General features: G+C 37.2%; 1 protein-coding gene across 7 annotated transcripts; it reads left to right on the forward strand.

Moving 5' to 3' along the window:
* Positions 1-1,715: 1,715 nt before the first annotated feature.
* On the forward strand, positions 1,716-23,492 carry LOC149801078 (uncharacterized). Of its 7 annotated transcripts, none has more exons than XM_089955109.1 (6): positions 1,716-1,840; positions 8,261-8,338; positions 9,594-9,701; positions 19,282-19,418; positions 19,954-20,031; positions 22,227-23,364. In XM_089955109.1, the coding sequence occupies exons 4-6, from the start codon at positions 19,290-19,292 to the stop codon at positions 22,641-22,643; spliced, it is 624 nt and encodes a 207-aa protein (XP_089811235.1). In that variant the 5' UTR covers positions 1,716-1,840; positions 8,261-8,338; positions 9,594-9,701; positions 19,282-19,289; the 3' UTR covers positions 22,644-23,364. The 7 variants fall into 7 exon arrangements, with proteins under 7 accessions (XP_089811235.1, XP_089811231.1, XP_089811234.1 ...); XM_089955110.1 differs by lacking the exon at positions 1,716-1,840 and adding an exon at positions 1,925-1,940; XM_089955111.1 differs by lacking the exon at positions 1,716-1,840 and adding an exon at positions 3,878-4,134 and having other exon boundaries at positions 22,227-23,492.
* The last annotated feature ends 343 nt before the right edge of the window (positions 23,493-23,835 follow it).

Raw genomic sequence — 23,835 nt, forward strand, 5'->3', positions numbered from 1 at the left:
CAAAAATTCAGCTATAGATAATCACTGCATTTTGCGGACCATAATAGAAATTACATAATTTAAACAAAATCATGTACCAGGAGTTAATATTAATATATATATATATATATATATATATATATATATATATATATATATATATATATATATATATATATATATACGTGACAACTGCATCTGCGATTACATTTTCGTTTCCCTTGATGTGCCAAATGTCGATGCTGTAATTCTTGCAACATCAAACTCTATTTTAACTCTCATCTGATTTTTATCTTTTACTTTGTTGATGAAAGTAAAGGGGTTTTAATCAGTTAATACAATAATCGGAGAAGAAGCAGAATTAAAATGCACTTGAAAGCCACAATAAAAGCCGAGCACTGTTTCTCGATATCGGACTAATTTGTCTTGCTGACGCTTGTTTAATTTTTAGAGATGTAGCTCACTGGATGATTCAGGCCATTTTTATCTGCTTGAATTAATACGCCACCAACGCCTACATCACTTGCATTAGCAGACATTTTAAACGGTTGAAATCTGAAGCTAAAAGAACTGTTGAACTTTTATGTATGTCCTTTAGTTTATCATACGCCCCCTTATATTTGTCAAAACAACAAAACTTGGAATTCTTACTCAATGAATTGTTTAGGGGTCACATGGGTCTAATCGATGTCCTAACCCTGCAGGGTCACTTTAGAGTATCATGAGGTATAAACTAGTTCTGGGCCGAAACTCTCGTCGAGACAGCAGTCAATATCAAATCACCTAGCAATCATCTTTTCTAAGCTGGGGGAAGGAGAAAAGCTCTTTACAGATTGTTTACACGACTGCTACTGATATATACTCTACAAAAACCCTACGGAGAACCTTTCTGTACCATGTAAATCATATCTCAATAAAAGGAAAACATGTTGAGCTCTTTTCAAAGATATCAGGATTATAGAATATGCTCTTGGTACGAACGATCGTCCCGTAAGGAAGATTTTGCTGGACGTAGCAGCAGGTCGGGAATACATACACGCATGCATATATGCATGTAATCACCAGCTTCTCAACGACTGAAGCAATATCTACTATGATGTCAATTTCTTTTCTCCATATTCTTTAATGCTAAAGTTTGGTGGTATAAATATACGTGATACCCTACTTTAGCATTCGTGTCACACTCCGTCATAGAGACCAATCTTTGACTGTGAGTGTGACAAGGTCTGAACCCGACACTCCACAGAGGTATCGTGTCGCATGATAAATGTGTTAAATTTGTGAAACATATATTTTAAATGGTGAAAAGTACAAAACATGATTTAGACATGAAGTAAAATATGAACTAAAATATGTAGACATGACAGATATAATTCTCGAAACCTGACCAAAACTCCATATTCTTCTCTTCCCCACCCCACCCCATCCTGTCATGATTCTGCGCTTCAAAGATAGAACGAGATATGGCTTCCCAAATGCCAATAGGCACATATATTTGTCTCTCGACACATAATCCTCTCTTCAGGTACAAAATATAGGAGCCAGCTTTATCTCTATACGGAAAGTTTAAAGGGCCTAATTAGGGATTTGAGGTACAGTAAAGGCAGAATAGTGCGTCTAGGAACAGAAGCACAAAAATAAATCTAAATATTAACGAAGGTGAAATTAAAGTTAAAATTCACAACAAAAGAACAAAAGAGAACATCGGCCTGTTTTGTTGTGGGGATTGTGTGTAGTTGTTGTTGCAATACTCTTACTGTGCCTCTTCCGGCTCAATCCGTTGTAAATAGACAGCTTTACTCAGACAGCACAGTTACTTGCGCGTTTAAACGAAGCTAATTGCCGAGATCAGGAGATAAAGGTATGTGGATATATATTTAGTTTCATTCACAAAGTTCGGATTTGTTTTGATGCGACATTGTTTTATATCGTGCTTACATTCACCAATCTTCAATACTAAGGTAATGTATGAACATAAAGACATATAAGTAGTAGAACGGGAAAGATGCCATTTTGATATTGGCTACCAGCCACGTTTGTTGTTAGGGTTATATAGAAATGCATATTGGTTCACACAAAGCAGTTCTAAAATCAGACTGGAAAAATGATTTTAAAAACAACACTAACTGATCCCATCCTCGTTATCAAAAGTTACAAATCAAAACGCAAAACCTAAGACTTTTAAGTCAGTGTTTAACTCCATTTCAGTCTGAAAAGTTTTAAAATGAACAAAAAATGTATTTATACAAAAATAGATAGATAACGTCATAGAAGTTACATTTGCTTTAAACAATTATCCATACAAAATCCAGTTATGTAAACTGATGCATTTTAGCCACAGTAGATACACTGATTTTGTGATATCCCTCATGTGGTCCGCCAAGACGTATTATGTAGCCCGCAAAATGATTGGTGTCACAAGTTGTCATGAGACATAACAAAGGCGATGCGGCCCTCGGGCCGTTAAAAATGCCCTCATGCGGTCCTCATGGTGGCCTATGTTTGAAACCCTTAATTTTTACTGAGCCTCAAGTATATACAAAATGAGGAAAGTGTAGCACTCTAAGCTATGACTACACAACAAATAATTTTTCAAAACCCTCTCTCGTTTCTCTATGTTATTGATGTATATACTAAGCCATCAGTTTATAAAAAATAAAGTGCAGCACTGAAAGCTATGATGATGTAACAGTTATTTGTTTTCAAAACCCTCTCACTTTCCTCTCTCTTTTTGATGTTTACTGAACTTCCAGTTTATAAAAAGTAAGTCAAGTGGAGCCCTCAAAGCTATGATGTTGTGGCAATTTCTTTTTCAAAACCCTTGTTAACTGCATGACCTTTCCTGCATCAGTCTGCTTCCGTCGTGTACACTTACACAGCACAGATCTATATCTTACTAATCAATGCGGGGCCTACGTGTACGAGTGGTCTAAATAGTTCACCGTTAAGAATCACTGCCATCTCACCTTCGTCTGCGTCGGTTCGAGTCTCGGGTTCGGCCAGTGTGTGCAAGTGAGAACGCTTTCCATTAGTTTCTCGTGGGTCAGTTATTCTTTCCGGGGTTTTCCTGGGTCCGTCCTCCAATATTTATACTGGCCGCTATGTATAGCCTATCTTGTGCTTAAAATAGCATTAAACCCTACAACAACAACAACAACAACTAATCAATGATTATAGTTTATAGTACTTTTGACTGGCTCAGGTTTTTAGGCATCAATCTTTTCCCACAAACAGTGCTGATGACAGAAAGTACAGAGAACAATACGTATAGCATTGTGTTCTGTCAGGTGTGCAAAATATCACAGATTACATCTTTCTCTCTATCAAAATGTATTTATTTTGTAAAACTGTATGAAAATATATAACAAGAAATAGCTATGTTTAAATAAGTGGTTTAATATGTGATCCATATAAAGTTTTGAATATAAATCTTACAATCTTACCGTGTATTGTTTTGTTAATGTATTATGAGTAACCAGTTAAGGAATTTAATAACTGCTGTAGACCTAGTCTTTATTATGTCATTCTTGGTATCTCAAAAATGATAACATACCTGACCATAAATTTAATTAAATGTGTACATAGCTTTCATTTGTATATGAGTAATATAGAATTTATGGAATGTATGCTAAATGGAAAAGTCTGTATGTTGAATGCAAACAAAACTAAAAACTAAAACAGGAAAATCAGTGTCACTGTCACCCACTCGGAACTTTGTATTGAAGCTCAATATCTTCTAAGGAAGACTGTTTCTGTCATGCTTTGAACAGATTGATACATCTGTATGTTAATCCTTATGTCCAACAAGTCATTATAAGTCCCAGGTTCAACAAACTGAAACTGCGGTTCACAACTCTGGTGGCCTAAGTGTTTAGAGAGTCTGACTCATGCAGGAGGTTGCTGGTTAAAACCCCGGCTGAGTTATATCAAAGGCGTATAAAAATGGTACAAACAGCTGTAACTCTTGGCTCTCAGCATTAAGAAGTTAGTGTTAGGACTGACTGACTTGGGGCCAGGATAATGTGACTGGGTGGGACATCATGCTACATGTCAGCGGCATGTTGTCTCACTGTTAGACATCACTATAAATCTTTCACACTGCAGACATCGTAGCAATATGGCTGAAAAAACTAAAGACATTGAAACATCTAAGAGGTGTGTACGCTTTTCTTTTATCAGAAATATATTGAATATGTGTCTACTATGAGGACTCTCTAGTCAAGATAATACCCATTTGTTTCTAATGAGTAACCTCTTGCATATTTGTCTCACTATGTGTACATACGCGGTGCCATTTGTGTGGTATTATCTTTAATTTAGTATTGTATACATTACATATCACTAGCCAAGACCAGAACCATTCCCGTATCTTTACAAATTAGTTACATTTAAAATTTCAAAAAAGCGATCTTTTAATTAGGGCGGAGAAACATTTCAATTAAAATGTATTACAATGAAATAGCTAAGATTCTCTCTGCTATTTCATTACTTAGTACACTATGTTTAAGCCATGTCCCAGCAAACATCATTATATCATACTTCACATTTCGAGGAATGAATTTTATATGTTGCTTTGAAACATGCATGCATGTATGCACGCACGCACGCACGTACACACACACATACATACATACATACATACATACATACATACATACATACATACATGCATACATACATACGAGTATGCATACATACATACATACTCAAAGCTTTTGACTATACACTGTATTCATATTTCTGTAGCTCAGAAATACAAGCAAATTACTGTCTACATCCTTTCTAATAAGTAGATCATTTATAAGTCCCCTGTGTACACAGATCCCAGTTGACAGCTGTGGATAGCAGTTACAGAGAATGGCAGAGCTATGATTTTGTCCGACATGGTAATACACGGGGGAGGGTAATATTTTGTTTGACTAAAATTACAAAACAAACCTGTCTGAGCACTGATGTGTGGGCGTATGGAACTAAATTCCAGCACCTGTTGGGTATTAAATGGAATGCCAATTATTCTCTATTGTAGAATTTTTTGATGATAATATCATGTCTGGAGAAAATTCAATCACAGATTAGCTATTTTAGAAGTGGTTCATGTATTATAATTGCTACTATCTAGCAGTTAAAGTAAACTGATGATTTATTAAATAATATAAGTATTAAATGCGGCTTGAAGTAAATCGTCAAGTTTATTGCCATGTAATACTGAACTGGCCAGTAAAACAGACTATGAATTGAGCACCTCTGTGGAAAACAGTTATGAACCGAGAGTCATACACCTTTAGAAACATCTTTAACGAATACTTCTGTGATGGCGGATCTGGGTCTGTACAGTTTACAGTTGGACTAGTCTTTTAAGCGAATATATACGGTATATTGTATTTTAAAGGTTATATCAACAAAAATTTGCTAAACCTTAAATGCCATGTATTTTAAGGATTTTATCCATTCTATTTTTAATTAATTGTACTATCTCTCATACTTTATTTCAGCATAAGCAATTACAGCTGTACCAATTACATTATTTTACGTGAAATGAAAATAGCCTAGTCTGATTAAATTTATTTATTATACAGTATTTGACCAAGATGGTGAAGTCAAAGATCATGTGGAATAGTGAGTTTTGTTGGTCTAGCATGTGTAGATTTGTAAAGTTTTATTGTGCCAATAGTTTGTTCACCTACTCACATCATAACAACACAGAAATGACTATCAGTTGATGTAGTTGTCATTTCTAGCATCCATTTAAGGCCTTAAAACGTAGATTGTGTACACAATTTAATGCACATGACAAACTTATCCACTTAACTGTTCTTTTTATCATCAGACTATATGTCCATAATGACAGCTATAGTAGATGATGCAACAGCTCTCAATAATTTATTCATGTAATTCCAACAATAATGTGGACTTAGTACAGCATCTGATCTTTAGAAGCTCTAAGTGCTTTATAGCATTAGATGACACATAAAAACATAAACAACGAAACGATTACAAAAATACACCATAAAATTAAAAAAGAACATGCTGACAATAATTACGGACGTAAACGTTATTAAGTCTTCAAATCTGTTAGTGTAGACAAAATAAATGAGTTTTAAGAGCCCTCTTGAATGAGATCAGTGTCTGTGTGTCCATGATCTATGAACAATTCATTCCACGTATCCGAGCTCTGGTACACAGAAGAATGTTATCCATAAGCCTTTTGCTTTAACAGTAGGGACAATGAGAATGGAAGTGTTAGAAGAGGAGCTTCAGTTTCTGGATGAGGTGCTCACGCGGATAAGCTCAGATAGGTATGTTGGACTGGAGTCATTCAATTAAATGTAGTGTGATTCTTGATCAAATGGATAACCGGTAAATGTTACAGAGCAGGTGGGAGTTGCGCTCAGTTCTTTATTCTCTAAGGATGATTCGTAGAGCTTTGATTGTAACTTGATGAAGTTTCTGTAACAGATAGAGCGACGAACCATATAGAAGTGTCCATCTTTAAAGTACTAAGGAACATAATTATTTTAGTGGCACCAACTAAAAGAAAATTGTGAATGGATCTGATACATATCACCACAGATATGCAGCATTGCATATGTTCATTACATGTTGGTGTAAGGAGAAAATATTGTCGAGAGTGACACCTAGGTTTCGTACACACTATGCGAATTTTAATGTTGGTATTGTTGATACTTATTGTTTGAGGTAAGGGATGTGAACAAGAACGTCCTTGCATGGTGAACATGATGGCTTCAGTTTGATTCAGTGGAATTGTACCTCGCTATGCTTTAGTTGGTAGCCTCAACTTCAGTGGGGCAGCTGGATTTGTATATTCGTGTGTCATCAGTGTACCTAAGGTGAGACACCGAAAGTCAAGCTGTGACACTTGATAGCGGTTGAGTCTGTAGAATGAAGAGAAAAGGGCAGAGACGAGAGCCTTGTGGAAGATTAAAACATAGATCAACTGGACTGGAAGGTTTTCCATTTACGAACAATAATTTTGTCCAGTTGACTATACAGGACTTCAGGAAGTATCATGAATACCATACAGAATGCTGGAGACGATGAAGGAATATCACATGGTCCATTGTGTCAAAACATGAAGACAAAACAAGCAGTATGTGGACTGTAATCTTTTCTTATCTTTGAATTCAGGTGAGGTACAAGCTGGTATAGAACAATTTTTTCTAAGAGTTTTTCAAATGAACGAGAGGACGGAAACAGGAAGTTTGTTCTTTAAATCATACGGATCAAATGTCGATTTCTTCAAAAGAGGCTTTACAGTGGCAGTTTCGATAAATGGTGTGAATTCCCCAGATGAGAGAAATTATTGATAAGATTCGTTAGTAAAGGCAGTTTTGAATCTAAGCACTCAAGTAGCAGTGTTGACGGAATCTGCTGGAAGCGTGTATATTTATTCCCTGACATAATCTCAAAGTATACATAACAATTGTCTAGAACTTCATTTTAGTATGTATTGTTAATACTAAGTTTTAATAATCTGTTGTGGCATGATTTATAGGTGGGAGATATGGGATGGTGGAGGTCAGGGTCTTAGTGTCATTTAAGAAAGTGAAAAACAAAATTCTTATTTTCTTGTATTTAGTCTTGAAAATAAAGCATTATTACATATGGAGTTTGAGATTAACAATGTAGAGATGCTATATTAGCAAGTAATATTATGGCATAGCAGTAAACTTTGGACTTGAAGTAACAGTTCCTACAGTAACAGCAGCTACTAATGGTTTTAGAGATTATAAAATGGTACTAAAACATTAACTTAGAAATAGGGTAATATTACTACAAGGGTTTTGATAATACCGATGTAGTAGTTTTTATATTACCAAAGTAGTAGTTTTGATATTACCAAAGTAGTAAAACATAATCAGCATGTACGACATGGGTTTCATGAGTATTAATGTGGTAATGTTACAATATTATAAAACAACATTAACCTATATCATTCAACTTCATCATTGTAGCAATAATGCAAAATCAGGTGATTGAGGAGACGAATTCAGTGTTCCACTCTCGCCTGCAAAATTGCATGGTCAGGTTATTACATGGATGTAAATAAAACATGGCTGGAGACGAGTTTTTAAATTAACGTAACTTCATAGGCCATATGTCTGCCTAAAAAGTCAATGTATGTCGTCTGTTCCTTTGCAAACTGATGTAGTAGTGAGATACATTATTGATTAAACTGAATCGTATTTATCAATGTTATTCCGTTTCAAAACAACAATAATTAATTTTTCAGAATAATAGGCATAATTCTGCATTTTTACAGATCCACATTTCTAATTGGTTCATTGGAGCAGCTGAATTCAAATATAAACCAACATGAGCATCCAGTATCACCTCCTACGTAAGTATGATACATTTTGCCAAGGATGTTTAGCGTGATACAGTCTCTCGAGGGCTATATTTACACGTTAAAAATGAGCATTATGCGGTGTTTCTCAATATAGTTTCTATTCGTACACGTAGAAAACAGACAAAAAATGCTACAAATTTGAAAATGGAAGAAGATGCAAAGATTAAAGCTGGCCAACATTTTTCAGAAATTCAAATTGTCAAGAATAACATCGATTTCACTGCACGAGTGCTTGAAATTTATAATTTGTAAGTGCGATATAATGTCCAAACTTTCGTCTTTTATACGAACTTATCTGAAAGAAATCAAAGTTAAATGCTTCTCTTAAGCAAATAGACATGTCTCTGTCTATATGGTTCAAAGATTTGTAAATACCTACTACAAACAGGGACACGCATTTTTATGAGAGGAAGTAAAGGCTGGGTTTAACTTGGTTCTTATAACGTTTTCTGTTTTGCTAGTAAGAGTTTGGTTGCATAATATGTCAAAGCACATGATCAAAACAATCTTGCTGTTTTTGAAGATAATAGACTCGAACGGACTTTTATCCACCCTTGATATTGTTTGTAACATTTTACCGCTTGAAACAAATATGCGCAACAATTTGATATAAAAGATTTTTAGTTTGTTTTCTACATAAATGTTATCAAAAATATGTATCAATTTCAATTTAGGTTTTTCATGTCTTCTACTCTTGATCATTATTAATCGTTCATAGAAAAGTTTTTTTTAATATATGTATGCTTACATACGCAGACGCAATATCTAATCTCAATCACTCAACACTTCAAAATGAAAAATAAAACTAAAAAGTAAGATTTAATATGCAAATGATATAAACATTTATCAAAGACCCAGATTATATAGCTACCAAAGTATGCCCAATAATAACAGTCCGAACATTAATTTATACGATATGCTCCTTATGTTTATGTATTTGTTCCTTAATAGTTCATACCGATCATTGTCTGTTACAACATGCACGTAGTTACACTAACACCAGTGCCGTCTTAAGGCATGGGCACACTGGGCAGTTGCTCAGGGCCTCACGCTTCTAGGGGCATCATGCTGCCCATATTGTTAATGGATATAGGCCTAGTGCATTGCTTAACCCAGAGTCTACAATATTGTTAAGACGGCACTGATTAACACCATATATTGGTAATGTTCTTAGCAAATGGAAGTTTATGCTCATAACTTGCTTTCTTGGGTGAGTCTAAATTTGATTTGTAAAATTTATTTTCAGTGCAGTCAGTGGTCCAAATTTCTCCAAAATAGTCAACGTAGCTCATAACTATGCTCGATTGTTGCAGAAAACGCTGAGTGGCATCCAATTGGAGAAAAACGAATCAGCGTAATATAAAGTATTTTACTGTACATTTAGCTAGGAAGGTACCTTTAATTAACGCATGATTGATTTGGATTTGGATTTTAAAAAACAGAGATGTTCAGTACCTAAAAGCAGACGTAGGGACTCTAAAGGAAAATACTTGTCTGCTGAATCAAGCCACTGAATGTCCTGTACCCTCTGTCGTCAACACATACGAAAGTCAGCATATCGATACAACTCAATAAAACTAACTTAATCATAATAAAACTAGGTTATTATGATCAACCTTTTATAATTGAATTACTTATCCATTTTTATCTATCCGCTCCATATCCTGACCCGTGTTCCACCTAAAAGCATCATAATTATCAAGTCTTATACCAGTGCGATGCATCACTGGAAGTGCAAATAAACAATTTCAAAACTAATGTCCAAGATTGGGTAACTATTGCATTCTCGGCTACCTGTTTAATATTACACCATATATATATTGTAAACTTTTTAATGTGCATATATGACAACTAATATGCAAATATAACACAATTCATAACAAAATTAGATCAATGTAACCCAATGCCTGAGTGACATTTATACTTTGAGATCCGTTCCTTACGAGCACCCACTATATATGACCATATTTCACCGTCACTAACGAAAATTAGCATAAGGGTGCACCTTAAAACGAGTAACACATATGCATCAAAAGTAGATTATAATGTCCCAATTTGTACGCTTCAGTGATTTTTTTTACATCTGTCACTTTCTCGTTAGAGGTCAATATATTGAGCCTTATTTTACCTACTCTCATAAAAGTTTGTACCTGAGTGCATCTGAGAAAGAGAAACGCATGTTTAAGAAATATGTATACTGTATTTGAGCGACTTTTATATTTTAAGCAGCTCGTTCGTTATTCCTTTAATATATTTAAATTATTAAAGTTGAGAAGTAGACAGTTCTCAACAAAAGTAAAAGAGCAAAGATAAAATAATGTACAGTGGCTTAAATTTCAAACTTCAGGTTCGTTTGTCACATGTTCTGTGTTTTTAACTTTATTACATTTTGAACAATCAAGCTCTGTTTTGACCTGTAACATTTGAAACTTTGCATACTGGCACATCCTAATAATTAGGATATATTCCAGTAGTATTTCCCTCATCTACGTGGTGGCATAGGTCTTAGCTCTCACTCGCAGTCAGTGGAAAATGACATCCATTTTCCACAGACAAAGCTACGTAGTATGTGGGATATCTATTCAGAAGTTCCTTTTGCTCACATTGCTTCAGTATCAGTCCTCCATTCTAGTCTCTATATGTTCGCCTTCGAGCTATGTTTTACGGTTGACTAGGGTATTCGTGTATACTCACAAATGCTTTATTGAAATTAGTAGCGATATTACGCACTATTTTAACAGCATGTACTAATTAATAATTAGTCATGCTTTGTGGTCTAAGGTTGACATTGCCCAGGGTGGGAGTGGGAGACAAGCGCCCCAATCCTCCAAAATGCCCCATACGGCCTGCGTCTCTTACTGCCTCTGTCAACTAAAATACAGCTCCTGGCCTTCGCGAGTGGCTTAGATTTGAAGCCCGGCAGACCATGTTTTCTACTAACAGGAGAAGGGGTGAAGGCGGCCCACTGGCGCCTTAAAACCAGTTGCTTCGGGTAGATGGGACTCGTAAACCTTGGATGGTAGCTCATCTAGGAGAAGGAAAACTCCGATTCCAAACCTCTGCTGCCTTGTGGCTATACCCACTCATGGGAAAGGCTAAGGGAGTAAACCCCGACAGAAAATCCGGAGATGGAGTCCCTAAGGCGGTATGACATTGACTTCAACGTCATTCCGGCAACTCCTGCGACGCCGTTGGTGCCAAGCTGTATCGGCATTCGTCGTTCCCTTGGGCACACCAGCTGCGTGGAGAGGGGGGATCTGCTGCATGGGCAACAGCTGATTCTCCATACCACCCTGCCCAGGCTTCATAGCTCCACTGGAGAGGACACTCCAGCGTCGTCGTACGGCGTCGGCACAACACGAGAAGTAGCAGTTTACCGGTTCTAAGTCAAAGCTCGATTGGCGTAGAGCTTGGCGCCAGGGGTTACTTCTGACGGTGGGAGAGATCATCAGGTCTCACTGGACAGCTACCGCCCGCCTCAAGCTGGGCAGCCCCCAGTCAGTAAGGTGCTGCCCGCCATGGCCTGCCTGCTTCACTGGGTGCGTGGAGCTTAGAGAACCATCTCGACAAGTGGGCCACAAAACTCTGCACCAGGAAAGACTAAAAGAAGAAATAAAAAGACTCCAACTCTTCGTTTTGCAACCTGGAACATCAGGACCATGTGTCCTGGATTGACCACTGACCTACAGCAGATCGACGATGCACGGAAGACTGCCATCATTGACAGAGAACTCTCCCGACTGAACATCGACATTGCCTGCCTCCAGGAGACCCGACTGGCTGACAGCGGCACCATCAGGGAAGCCAATTACACATTCTTTTGGCAGGGGAAGCCCTTGGATGAACCTAGGCAGCATGGTATAGGCTTTGCCGTCAAGAACACGCTAATCGCCTTCATTGAACCTCCATCATCAGGTACTGAGAGAATCCTTGCCCTCCGGCTGTCAACATCCTTAGGCCCGGTCAACATCTTCAGTGTGTACGCTCCAACCCTCTACTCCACCTACGAGGAGAAAGACAAGTTTTATGAGGCTCTGGATCAGGCAATATCCAGTATCCTCAACAATGAAAGCCTTTACTTACTAGGAGACTTCAATGCTAGAGTGGGAGCTGACCATGAGGCCTGGTCCACCTGTCTCGGCTTTTACGGAAGGGGCAAGATCAACGAGAATGGTCAGCGACTGCTGGAGATGTGCTGCTCCCACAGCCTATGTGTGACAAACACTTTCTTCAAATGCAAGGAGATCCACCAGGTGTCGTGGAGACACCCACGTTCACGCCACTGGCACCAGCTTGACCTCGTCATCACCAGGCGTGCAGAACTGGCCAGTGTCCTTCTTACCCGCAGCTACCACAGTGCCGATTGTGACACGGACCATTCCCTCGTGGCCAGCAAGGTGCGAATATTACCCAAGAAGCTGCACCACGCCAAGAAGAAGGGTCACCCATTCATCAACACCTGCTGTGCAAGCAACCCAGAGAAAACACAGCAGTTCATCAACAAACTGAAGGAAGCCCTCACCAAAGTGACACCTGATGACACCATTGATTCCAAGTGGTCCCACATCCGTGACTCTGTGTACAATTCAGCCATCACAGCTTACGGGAAGAGGGAGCGAAAGAATGTCGACTGGTATGAGGCAAACTGGGAGGAGATGGAGCCCGTGACTGAGGCAAAGAGGAAAGCCCTCCTGGCATACAAGGCTGCACCTAGCCCCAGAACACTACAAGCCCTCAGGATTGCAAGGAATAACGCCCAGAAGACCGCCCGCCGCTGTGCCAACACCTACTGGCTGAACCTTTGCAACAGTATACAGACAGCTGCTGACACCGGGGATACAAGAGGAATGTATGAGGGTATCAAACAAGCGACAGGCCCCCCCCCCAGCTACAAGACCGCCCCCCTCAAGTCCAAGACGGGCAAAGTCATCACAGACCAGGGGAAACAACTGCAGCGATGGGTTGAGCACTATCTCGAGCTATATGCAACCCAAAACAATGTCACTGGAACTGCCCTGGACGCCATTCCAGACCTGCCTGTCATGGAGGAGCTAGACACACAGCCCACCCTGGAAGAGCTCGGAAAAGCCATCGATTGCCTTGCCTGTGGGAAGGCTCCCGGAAGCGACGGCATTCCGCCTGAAGTCATCAAGAGCGGAAAACCAGCACTGCTCCAGCCCCTACACACACTCCTCTGCCTTTGCTGGGAACAGGGATACATCCCACAGGACATGCGTGATGCCAACATCGTCACTTTGTACAAAAACAAAGGAGACCGTAGCGACTGCAACAACTATCGGGGCATCTCCCTCCTCAGCATCGTCGGAAAGGCCTTCGCCCGTGTTGCCTTGGCACGCTTGCAGATCCTAGCCTCCCGCGTCTACCCAGAATCCCAGTGTGGATTTCGAGCCGGCAGGTCAACTGTAGACATGATCTTCTCACTACGTCAGCTGCAGGAGAAGTGTCGCGAGCAGCGGATGCCCCTCTACGTTGCCTTCATAGACCTGACGAAGGCGTTTGACATGGTTAGTCGGAGTGGACTCTTCAGACTTCTGCAGAAGATCGGCTGCCCCCCACGTCTGCTTGCTGTCATTATGTCGTTCCACGAGAACATGCACAGCACAGTGTGCTTCAATGGCGCAACATCTGAAGCATTCCCAGTCGTTAGCGGAGTCAAACAAGGCTGTGTCCTTGCACCGACGCTCTTTGCCATCTTCTTCTCCATGCTTCTCCAGTACGCATTCAAGGACTGCAGCGAGGGAGTGTACATCCATACCAGGGCTGACGGCAAGCTGTTCAACATCGCCCGTCTCCGTGCTAAGACTAAAGTCACAGAGGTACTCATCCGTGAATTGCTCTTTGCCGACGATGCAGCCTTGACATCACACACGGAAGATGGACTTCAGCAGCTGGTATGCTGCCTCTCCCATGCATGTAAGGAATTTGGACTGACCATCAGTTTGAAGAAAACAAATGTCATGGCACAGGACACAGACTCCCCTCCCTCTGTCTCCATCGATGGGTACAATTTGGAAGTTGTCGAGAACTTCACATACCTCGGGTCTAACATCTCCAGCTCACTCTCCATTGATTATGAGGTGGGCGGCAGGATTGCCAAGGCAGCAGCAGTGATGGCCAGACTTAACCAGAGGGTCTGGAACAACCCCAACCTCACAGAGAAGACCAAACTGCGTGTCTACCAAGCGTGCGTGCTCAGCTCACTTCTCTACAGCAGCGAAACATGGACCACCTATGCAAGACACGAGAGGAAACTCAACAGCTTCCACCTGAGATGTCTGCGGCGCATTCTGCACATCCAGTGGCAGGACAAAGTACCCAACACAGAGGTTCTAGAACGCGCCAACATGAACAGCATGTTCTCCATACTCAGCGAGAGGCGCCTTCGCTGGCTCGGCCATGTCAAGAGAATGGACCCAGGTCGCATTCCCAAGGACCTGTTATATGGGGAGTTAGTAGAAGGTGCACGACCAACTGGACGACCACATCTGCGCTACAAAGATGTTTGCAAGAAGGATATGAAGACAGCAAACATCAATGTCAACGACTGGGAGAGCTGTGCAAACAACCGTTCCAGCTGGCGTCTAGCTGTCAGGCAGGGAGTTCAAAACGCAGAGGAAAAGAGAAGAATAAAGCAAGCTGAAAAGAGAGCTAAAAAGAAGGATAAGCAAAAGCGTACTTTGGAGCTATGCCATCGTCTCTCGTAGACGGACGGATGCCAAGAACTATTTGTGAATTCCTATAAGTACGCTTGTTAAAGAGATCTAACAGGATTTCAATAAGCTCACCTATTACAGAGTTCTAACAGGATTTTAATAAATACACTTCTTAAAGATATCTAACAAGATTTCATTAAGTACACTTATTAAAGCGATCTAACAGGATTTCAATAAGTACACTTATTAAAGATATCTAACAGGATTTCAGTAAGTACACTTATTAAAAAGACCTGAGAGGATTTATATATGCACTCTTATTAGTCAGATTTAAGCCATTGTTTTAACATTATGACCATTTAGATATAGAGAGATATAACTGTCACAATCATTACCCTAGATAAATTGTTGCACTAAGCTGATAATATGTAACAGAAAATCATTAGAAGAGAACTTGTTACGCAGGTAATATTTCATTTTGCACAAACATCACATTTCATATTTCTGAAATTAGTAGAAATTAATAGAAAGTTCACAGTTCATTCAAAGATAACTACTGAAACGCTTGTATATGCTTATTTTCCGTATCAGCCTATTTACACATGTACGCTTATTTTCCGTATACACCTATTTGTAGGTACACTCGTATTATTCGGATTATACTATAATAGTAATAGTATAGCATATAAAGGCTATTAAACAATACAAGTAGATCTTTATTAGATGAAATTTATTAAACCAATATGATAACTGTGCCAATACAAAAATTGCTAAAAGGAAAACACACACATGAACACGCACGCAAACACACACACAAACTGAAACACAGTATTGTGGGTAAATTAAACTATCGTGACTGTAAGCATCGCATCCTAATTGCTACCTATGGTCTTAAGCTGCCCCATTAGAGTTGTCACATTTCCCATCTTTCAATTGATTTGAGGCAGACACGTTTTGCAAAGTGTGGACATTTTCATCCACACTAGTGACAGCAATGAGAAATATTTAAGATGTTTATCGGCAAGTGTCTTCTCTATTTCACAACAGATCAGGACATGGTTGGTGTCCGCCAAGAGCCCACTAGGGAGCTCAACATTATTTGGCCGCTTTGGCCACCCATCTATGAAGGTCCTTATACATGCATCGATCAAACTATTCGATTACATCATTAAGGATATATCTGTTACACCAAATACCAATATATTTAATGACAACGGCACACAAATACAAATCGATTTTATTCGAAAGATTACTTATCAAACTTTACTCGGGGTTTGCTCGAATCTGATAGGTTATTGTAGATAGTCAAGTAGTTTACATTTTGGTAGACTGAGAGGAAGACGCTATGGTAGGGATTGGGTGCAAAATATTTGCAGGATGAACATGTGTTACTGTATGATAAATAAGATGTATTTGATAAGACTAAAGAAGGTTTTGAAGATTAAATATTTGAATAGGAAAATCTGAGAAATGGAAGTGAGACGAGTATTCTTGTAACATTTACGAAACTTCAGAAAACATTGTTTCTTCATCAGAAATGGAGGAAAAATAATGCATGTTTAACAGTGTTTTTGAGCATGAATGCTTTCAGTTGTTCGAAAATAGCCAGTTTCTAAACTGTGACATGTGGGGAAGAATGGCGTAACAAAAACTGGGTGAAGACAAGATTCATATGTTACTGGTATTTGTTCTTGTCCTCCTCTTTAAGTGTTCAATTTTGTGTGAGCAACATGAATAACATTTAAGGAACTCAATTAATTTGTTTTAACTTTTTGACGATTAGAACATTGGTTTGCACCCATTATTTTGTAAACCAGTTGAATTCCAGTAACCGAATGTAACTTTTATATTTTGTATCAAGTTTCCAAATTGCCCTGTAAAATATATTCAATATAGCGAAGACAATAAGGACGATGTATATTAGCATTGAATGACAAAGTATTCATGTTTTTTTTTAATTGCTCTTAAAGCAGTTCCATCTAAACTGATGCATGAGATATACGAGTCACATGAGCCTCACTGTATTATTTAAGTTCTTCAATATCCCATAACTGTCTAGCTAATAAATTAAAATATCATTACCAGAACTAACGGTGTGTCAGTATACTCACTTCCTACAGTAACCGACTGCATATTTTTGAAGATGTTGAGGCCTACGATAGACGTAATGACATGTAAGATAATTGGTTTTGTTTACTCACTACACAACATGCTAGACAATAACAAAGGAATCACCTCCAAACAATGTCAACCTAATAAATAAATTATATGTCTTGAACAAGTCACAAGGAATCTTCTCCTAATACTGTCAACCTATTACATAAATTATATGTCTTGAACAAGTCAAATGGAATCACCTGCAAATACTGTCAACCTATTAAATAAATTATATGTCTTGAATAAGTCATACGGAATCACCTGCAAATACTGTCAACCTGTTAAATAAATTATGTCTTGAATAAGTCATACGGAATCACCTGCAAATACTGTCAACCTATTAAATAAATTATATGTCTTGAATAAGTCATACGGAATCACCTGCAAATACTGTCAACCTATTAAATAAATTATATGTCTTGAACAAGTATAAAGGTATAAAAAAAACACAGTATATGCAACAGATGATTATATTTTCATTCTAAAAAGCTAAGAAGGTTAAAAATTAAAACAGGCTACTTGCCACCTAAAATATTGATTAAATATGCATTGCAACCCGAGCTACGATACAATGTGTCATGGATTGCATAGTGTACACTACATTGTTCTATGGTATACCCCACGAATCTGAAAATATCAGCGAACCTAATTTTCTTTTTACCCAATACATTCCTTCCTTCATCATGGAATTTCTTTCAAAAACATTCTAAATTAAATATAATGTTACCGTTGTTTTGCTATTATTCGCAGTTACTCACCTGTTTGATTTTTATGATCGGTAAGGTGAGTAAATTGCTTACAAAATAGACAGGTTTTGAGTAAGTAATGTTATGTAACCTTCATATCTGAAATTCGGAATATGTGCGTTATATATGTTGCTGTGAATATAGTCGACGTATTTAGTCTTCACTTATTTCTCTTTCACGTATTCCAGCTCACAACACAATTTGAAGATTGTTCTTTTCACCTTTTATATCAAATTCACATAATAGAGCTCTAGCCCGTACTGATTCCGCTGTGATCAAGGTCACATTGGTCGAAAATGGTTTTCAGTAATGGGCAATATACCATGATCAAAGATAGTATTTCTTACTCTAAAGTGTTTGGACTAAAACACTGTTTTAGGAGTATCTTGAATTCATTCGAAGACATTCTATATTATATGATTGTGATACATCAAAGCTGTTAGCATACAAGATCATTCAATGCAATTGGTATATCGGCCAATTCAAGACAGAGAATCCGTTTCAACCTATACTTTGATAAATAGTAGATTACTTACATCATAAGAAAGAAACCTATTTTATCCAGATCAAAACTGAAGGTGTAAGGACACTATTCTTACAAAAGATAAGGCATTATGCATAATAGTCTTTTTCAGGAATGTAGCTTGTCTAAAATATGTTAAGGGCTTGCACGTATAGCACGAAAAAGAGATATTAGCTTTGCGAGAAAAGGTGAAAGGTCAAGGTTGTTATTCCTGAAAGAATAAAGAGATTTGTAAAACAGCGTGCTTGTATAATAGATTTCAAGACCAAAGAAGCAGATGAATTGGACTGATGTCTTAAATAAACCTATAGATGTAGGGTCTAAAGGTCATTGTTGATGGTTATAGGAAGTCTAATACGAACTTATGCTTTTATGCACATTAATTGTATGGTGTTTGGTGCCTACACAAAAGACTATTAAACATGGGCTGGAAATGTAATTTGAGGCTCTCGGTACTCTTGTCATCATACTGCAGTGGAAACCATTTCCACATATTCAAGGAGGTCACGTACACTACGTGGCTTTTCGATTATTTGTGCTGAAGTGCCATCTTATTTTCGAATAAATCCCCTCTCGCAACAATCAACACGCACAGCCATGTACATTGCGTGTTTTCGAAACGCTTATGTAAACATTTTATTATCTTGACGTGTATCATTCGAGTCGCTTTCTTGATATAGTAAATGTAATGCCTATCGATTCCAAAGTAGTTTCTGTCCTGACCATGGATGTGACAACAATGATCAATACTATTAAGATATGACGTGATATAGTTAAAGAATTAATAACTTCATCTCTTTTCTCTCAAACAAAATATTTTCCTTCCTTTATTAGGGGCGGAAATGGAAGTAAATCCCATCCTACAGAATGTGATCGCAGCACATCATATAATTCAAGTTGCTAATCTGGTCTTTGGCATCATCATTTGTGGAGCAACGTCGCATTTTCTTCTGATGATGATTCACCTAGCAGTAAGAACTTGCCATCAAAATTTCATGGTCAAAAACATCAACATTTACCTATTATTATTATTATTATTATTATTATTATTATTATTATTATCATCATTCCAACGAAATCCTAGTTGAAGTGTAAAACAAAACTGACCTCAAACTCATACTGTACTAAATATATTGTTTGCTAGTTAGAAGCGTGTCAAAATTATGAAGGAAAAACCTCCACGACCACGATAAATACATTCACAACAGATTTTAATTTTTTGCAATTCATTGTATGTATGTATATATATATATATATATATATATATATATATATATATATATATATATATATATATATATATATATATATATATATATATATATTAGGGGGTATGTATACATTTAAATGTATGAGTTAATTAATGAATCAAATGAATGTATGCGTGTATGTATATTGAAACTGTTTACATATATACGTTAGGGATTGTACGGAAAGGTGAGTTGCATCTCACAATATCAACGAGAAGCCCAGTCAATCTTAAACTTTGCCAATCTTTAATTTCAGCCCATCTTGCCTGCATTAGTTTTCGTCATCTTCTGGATTGCATCGAAATGCAATTACCAGAACCTGCGTGCTATTCTTGTAAGTATTTAGACATCGTAGGAAACTCTCTCTTTCTCCCTCCTTCCATCTCTCTCTCTCTCTCTCTCTCTCTCTCTCTCTCTCTCTCAGCGAATAGTTACGCAAAATGTATTCGCTTCTATAGCTATGAAAGCATGATGAATTTAGATTTCGCCGGCCAATAGATGTCCAAATGTCTGCACAAGGAGTCGCAATATTAAGTCTCTCCGCAATATATATGTTTCTAATAATACCTGAATATATAGATATTAACAGTTACACAAAATTTCATATAGGATACTAATTACATGACATAATGTCCGTAGAAAGAAATCAACGATTCTACACCTCGGCCTTTGATCCACAGCGTCAATCATTTTTGTCCCAGAGAGAAAATGTGTAAGTAGGTTTTGCCAAATGGTATAGTTGCCCGTTAGGTAAATTGTACACTATGTTATTTTATATTCATATCGTAGACTAGAATATTATAGAGTGGACAATGCCTGTGCACTATTCAAAAATTTTATCTCCGGTTCTTACAGTATTATACCATCTAGTCTAATCTGTCCGACTTCAATTTATTTATGAAAGTGTTTCATGACATCCCAAAAATAGAAACAGTTTCTTAAAAGTCACTCATTGGCTGACAACCAGTTGTATCCGACGTTTCTATTATAACGATTTGTATCGGATGCACGAGATTAGACTTTAGAAGAGCACGAAGGCATGATAATGTTGTCTATGCAGCACACCAAGTTTCAGCACACGTCGCTGTACTTTGGACAATTTCGAAAATTATATATGTCCCCGATAAATGGTTTCTTGAGTGTGGCAACAATTCTGGCCATGATTATTTTGCTAAGGTATACTTTTTATCGGCTACACAAATATTGTCAGAGAATGAGCTTGCTACTATACTCATCTCGTTCCATTATGGAAAGAATCGTCTTTTTTTTACAGAAACAAGATTTTAATCCCTTGAGCAATCTCTTCTGCATAAATAAAAAAGACAAATCACATTATGCCGGGTTAAAATATCTGGTGTTTTGCTATCAGCATCATAAGTTACAATAACTGCTAAAAGTTTAGATTCAATGACATGCTGTTTTATTTTCCTGTGTACAATGTTAGATCAAAAGCAAGATCATGAATACATTTTATTTCATTTATTTTAAGAGCTGGTATGATTTTAAATATGTCTGCAGAACAGTTCAAAAGTTTGAAATGATGAATGGAAAGCTAATTTAAAAACAAGATCTCATTCAGGCCAAACTTTCATTTGAAATCGTAAGGAATATAACATGATGCTATTGTAATGAGGTCATTCGTTACAAAAGTAGCTTGATGTACTTATTACGTTGTACTTTGTCACAATTACTACAGTTTAATGTTCAATTAGCTTTTAATATTAACGATTGCTAAGAACACCATGGAAGTACTTACGATTAGTTAGGTTAGCTGAATATTGGTTTAGAATGAAGAGTTATATCAATATTATACTGAGTACTGCAAATAGGCAAGTGTCCATGTTTCCCGATCCAGAAAATTGCACCATGTTTATTTCAAGTTTTATAAATTGTCTCTGTTTTAGCTTACAAAAAATGAACTTTGACTTAGGATTATTTCAAATTCATGTAAAACCGTCCGTATATCAGCTTTAAAAAAAACCGAGTGCCTTTTCATGATATGAGAATTCAAACGTAGAATTATGCAGACAATACAATGGATAGAAGTTAGATATATCGTATAGCATGTGATAGTCATGACATTGAAGAATATCATCTTAGTTCTGTTTCCTGTATAATTAGCTTCTGTGCAAATGAATAAAGTTAATGAAAAAGAACTTCTACAACAAGCCAAACGTGTGCAATTGTATTCAGTTTTCAAATTCTTGTAATAAGAAACCCTTATGTTTCCTACCTAAATTTGTGTACGAAGCGTTCAAAATAAGACAGATATTATTACAAGTGTGGTACTGTCTTATAGAATGCTTTATAATTTTTCATTATCTGTTGTCCAGCTTCTGTGGATTATTTTATTTGAGTTTTTGTTTGTATATTGCTTATATTATTCCATGTTTTAGTATTTACTCTAATATGATATACATGGTTATTAAGAGGAAACAATTAAACTGAATTCAACGACTTCTGGAAGTGAACGGTGTATTGATTGTCTTTTAATGTTTCTCATTCCTTGCATATTTTGTCTAATTGCAGGTACATTTTAACTTCATCCTAAGCATATTGTGGTTAATCACTGTTTTGCCAGTTTTCATCTTATCGATTATTATGCCCATTGCGATGAGCATTAATAGTGATTCAAGACATGTAGACGTAGCACCCATAGTAGTCGCCATCCTCAACGGCATCCTGAGTCTCAGTTCTATTAGTTTGCAGTTTGCGCAATCTGGAGGTCTGCCCGAAATGTTGTTCTCAATGCAAAACTTTCCAAACTGCAACATAGCCACTCTCCCTTCCCATTCGACACACGAAATATGTTTACTGACCATACTGACATACAAATGTCTGAAGCACCTTATGTTCTATCGACGTAGACTCAGCCATCATGGTAACGTTTCAGTGACCAAGGACCAAGTGCAAATGATATCGGCCCAGTGTTTCAGCATCACATGATGCAAGTTTAACCACTCAATATAGGTTTTGTACAAGTTGCAATTATTAAACTGTATACAGGTTTTGCCTTTCAGTTTTTGACGCAAGAAATTTTTGAAAAAATATTAAGTATTGATTATCTTTGTTTTCAAATGTAAGGGAGAAACGCAAATATTACTAGATAGGAAATAACTCCAAACCACTCAACAAGAAAAAGAATTCGACACGGCAACAAGCAAGAAAGAACAAATAAATAATATCAGATTATTTATTAAAGAGCCTTAGAATATAGTCTGGGAAGAATGAGTCGACAATGTATGTTTTAAGTCACAGCTTGTATTTATTTATATATTCCACTGCAGGATATGAGTCATTTGTTGTGTGAAGTAGGTTAGAAGCATCTTAAAGTAATATGAAACTACAAACAGGGTTATTGTCTAATTTGTTTGATTATTTTTCACTGACTTTATTACTTTGACATCTTTTGACTCACTTTAGTGCGTATTTAGTTCAGCTCTTTAATCTAAAGACCATACATGTCGTTTAGACAGTCACTGGTGTCATAAAATCAATGCACATGATCAACTGTGCGTTGTTATTGATATTTTCCACTTGCTGTTTAACCTAACATTTGTTCATTAACTGATGACTTTGTAAAGACACTGGTGTCATGTTGTCCTTAAATAGAAATGAAGTTGGTTACTTACTTCTTATTCCTTATTAAAGATTCAACAATTTTTTATACATATTTGGTTACTTATTCCTTAATCAAATCCAGTCAGCTACTTACTGCTTATTCCCGAAACAGTAAGTAATTGGATACAGCTTACATTTTGCTTATTAAAAGATATATCAAAATTGAACACTCTACAGAGCCTTCATTTCTGTTATTCTAACCCAACTGGCAAAATATCAGTGGGGAATTTTTTTGGCCTAGCTTTAAAAGATGAAGAAAGATATTTCACTGATTATATGTAGGAAGGGTTCAAGATATTGCACGGTACAACTTTATTTAAATTTGAGGTTAATTAGTTATGTTAAGTGCTTAAGTCGTATCTCGAAGCGTATGGCGTGAAACATTAGCATTAGACTTCAAAAAGCTCACTAATGATTCATGAAGATGTGAGACACAAAAGTAGAAACTGGAGATTTATTTATGTGGTTATAATGTTTAGATGCGAACTATTTGGAATATTTACCAGTTTATAAAATC

The sequence above is a fragment of the Sinohyriopsis cumingii genome, chromosome 4 (assembly GCF_028554795.1).
Source record: "Sinohyriopsis cumingii isolate HCF-2022 chromosome 4, ASM2855479v2, whole genome shotgun sequence".
NCBI lineage: Eukaryota > Metazoa > Mollusca > Bivalvia > Unionida > Unionidae > Sinohyriopsis > Sinohyriopsis cumingii.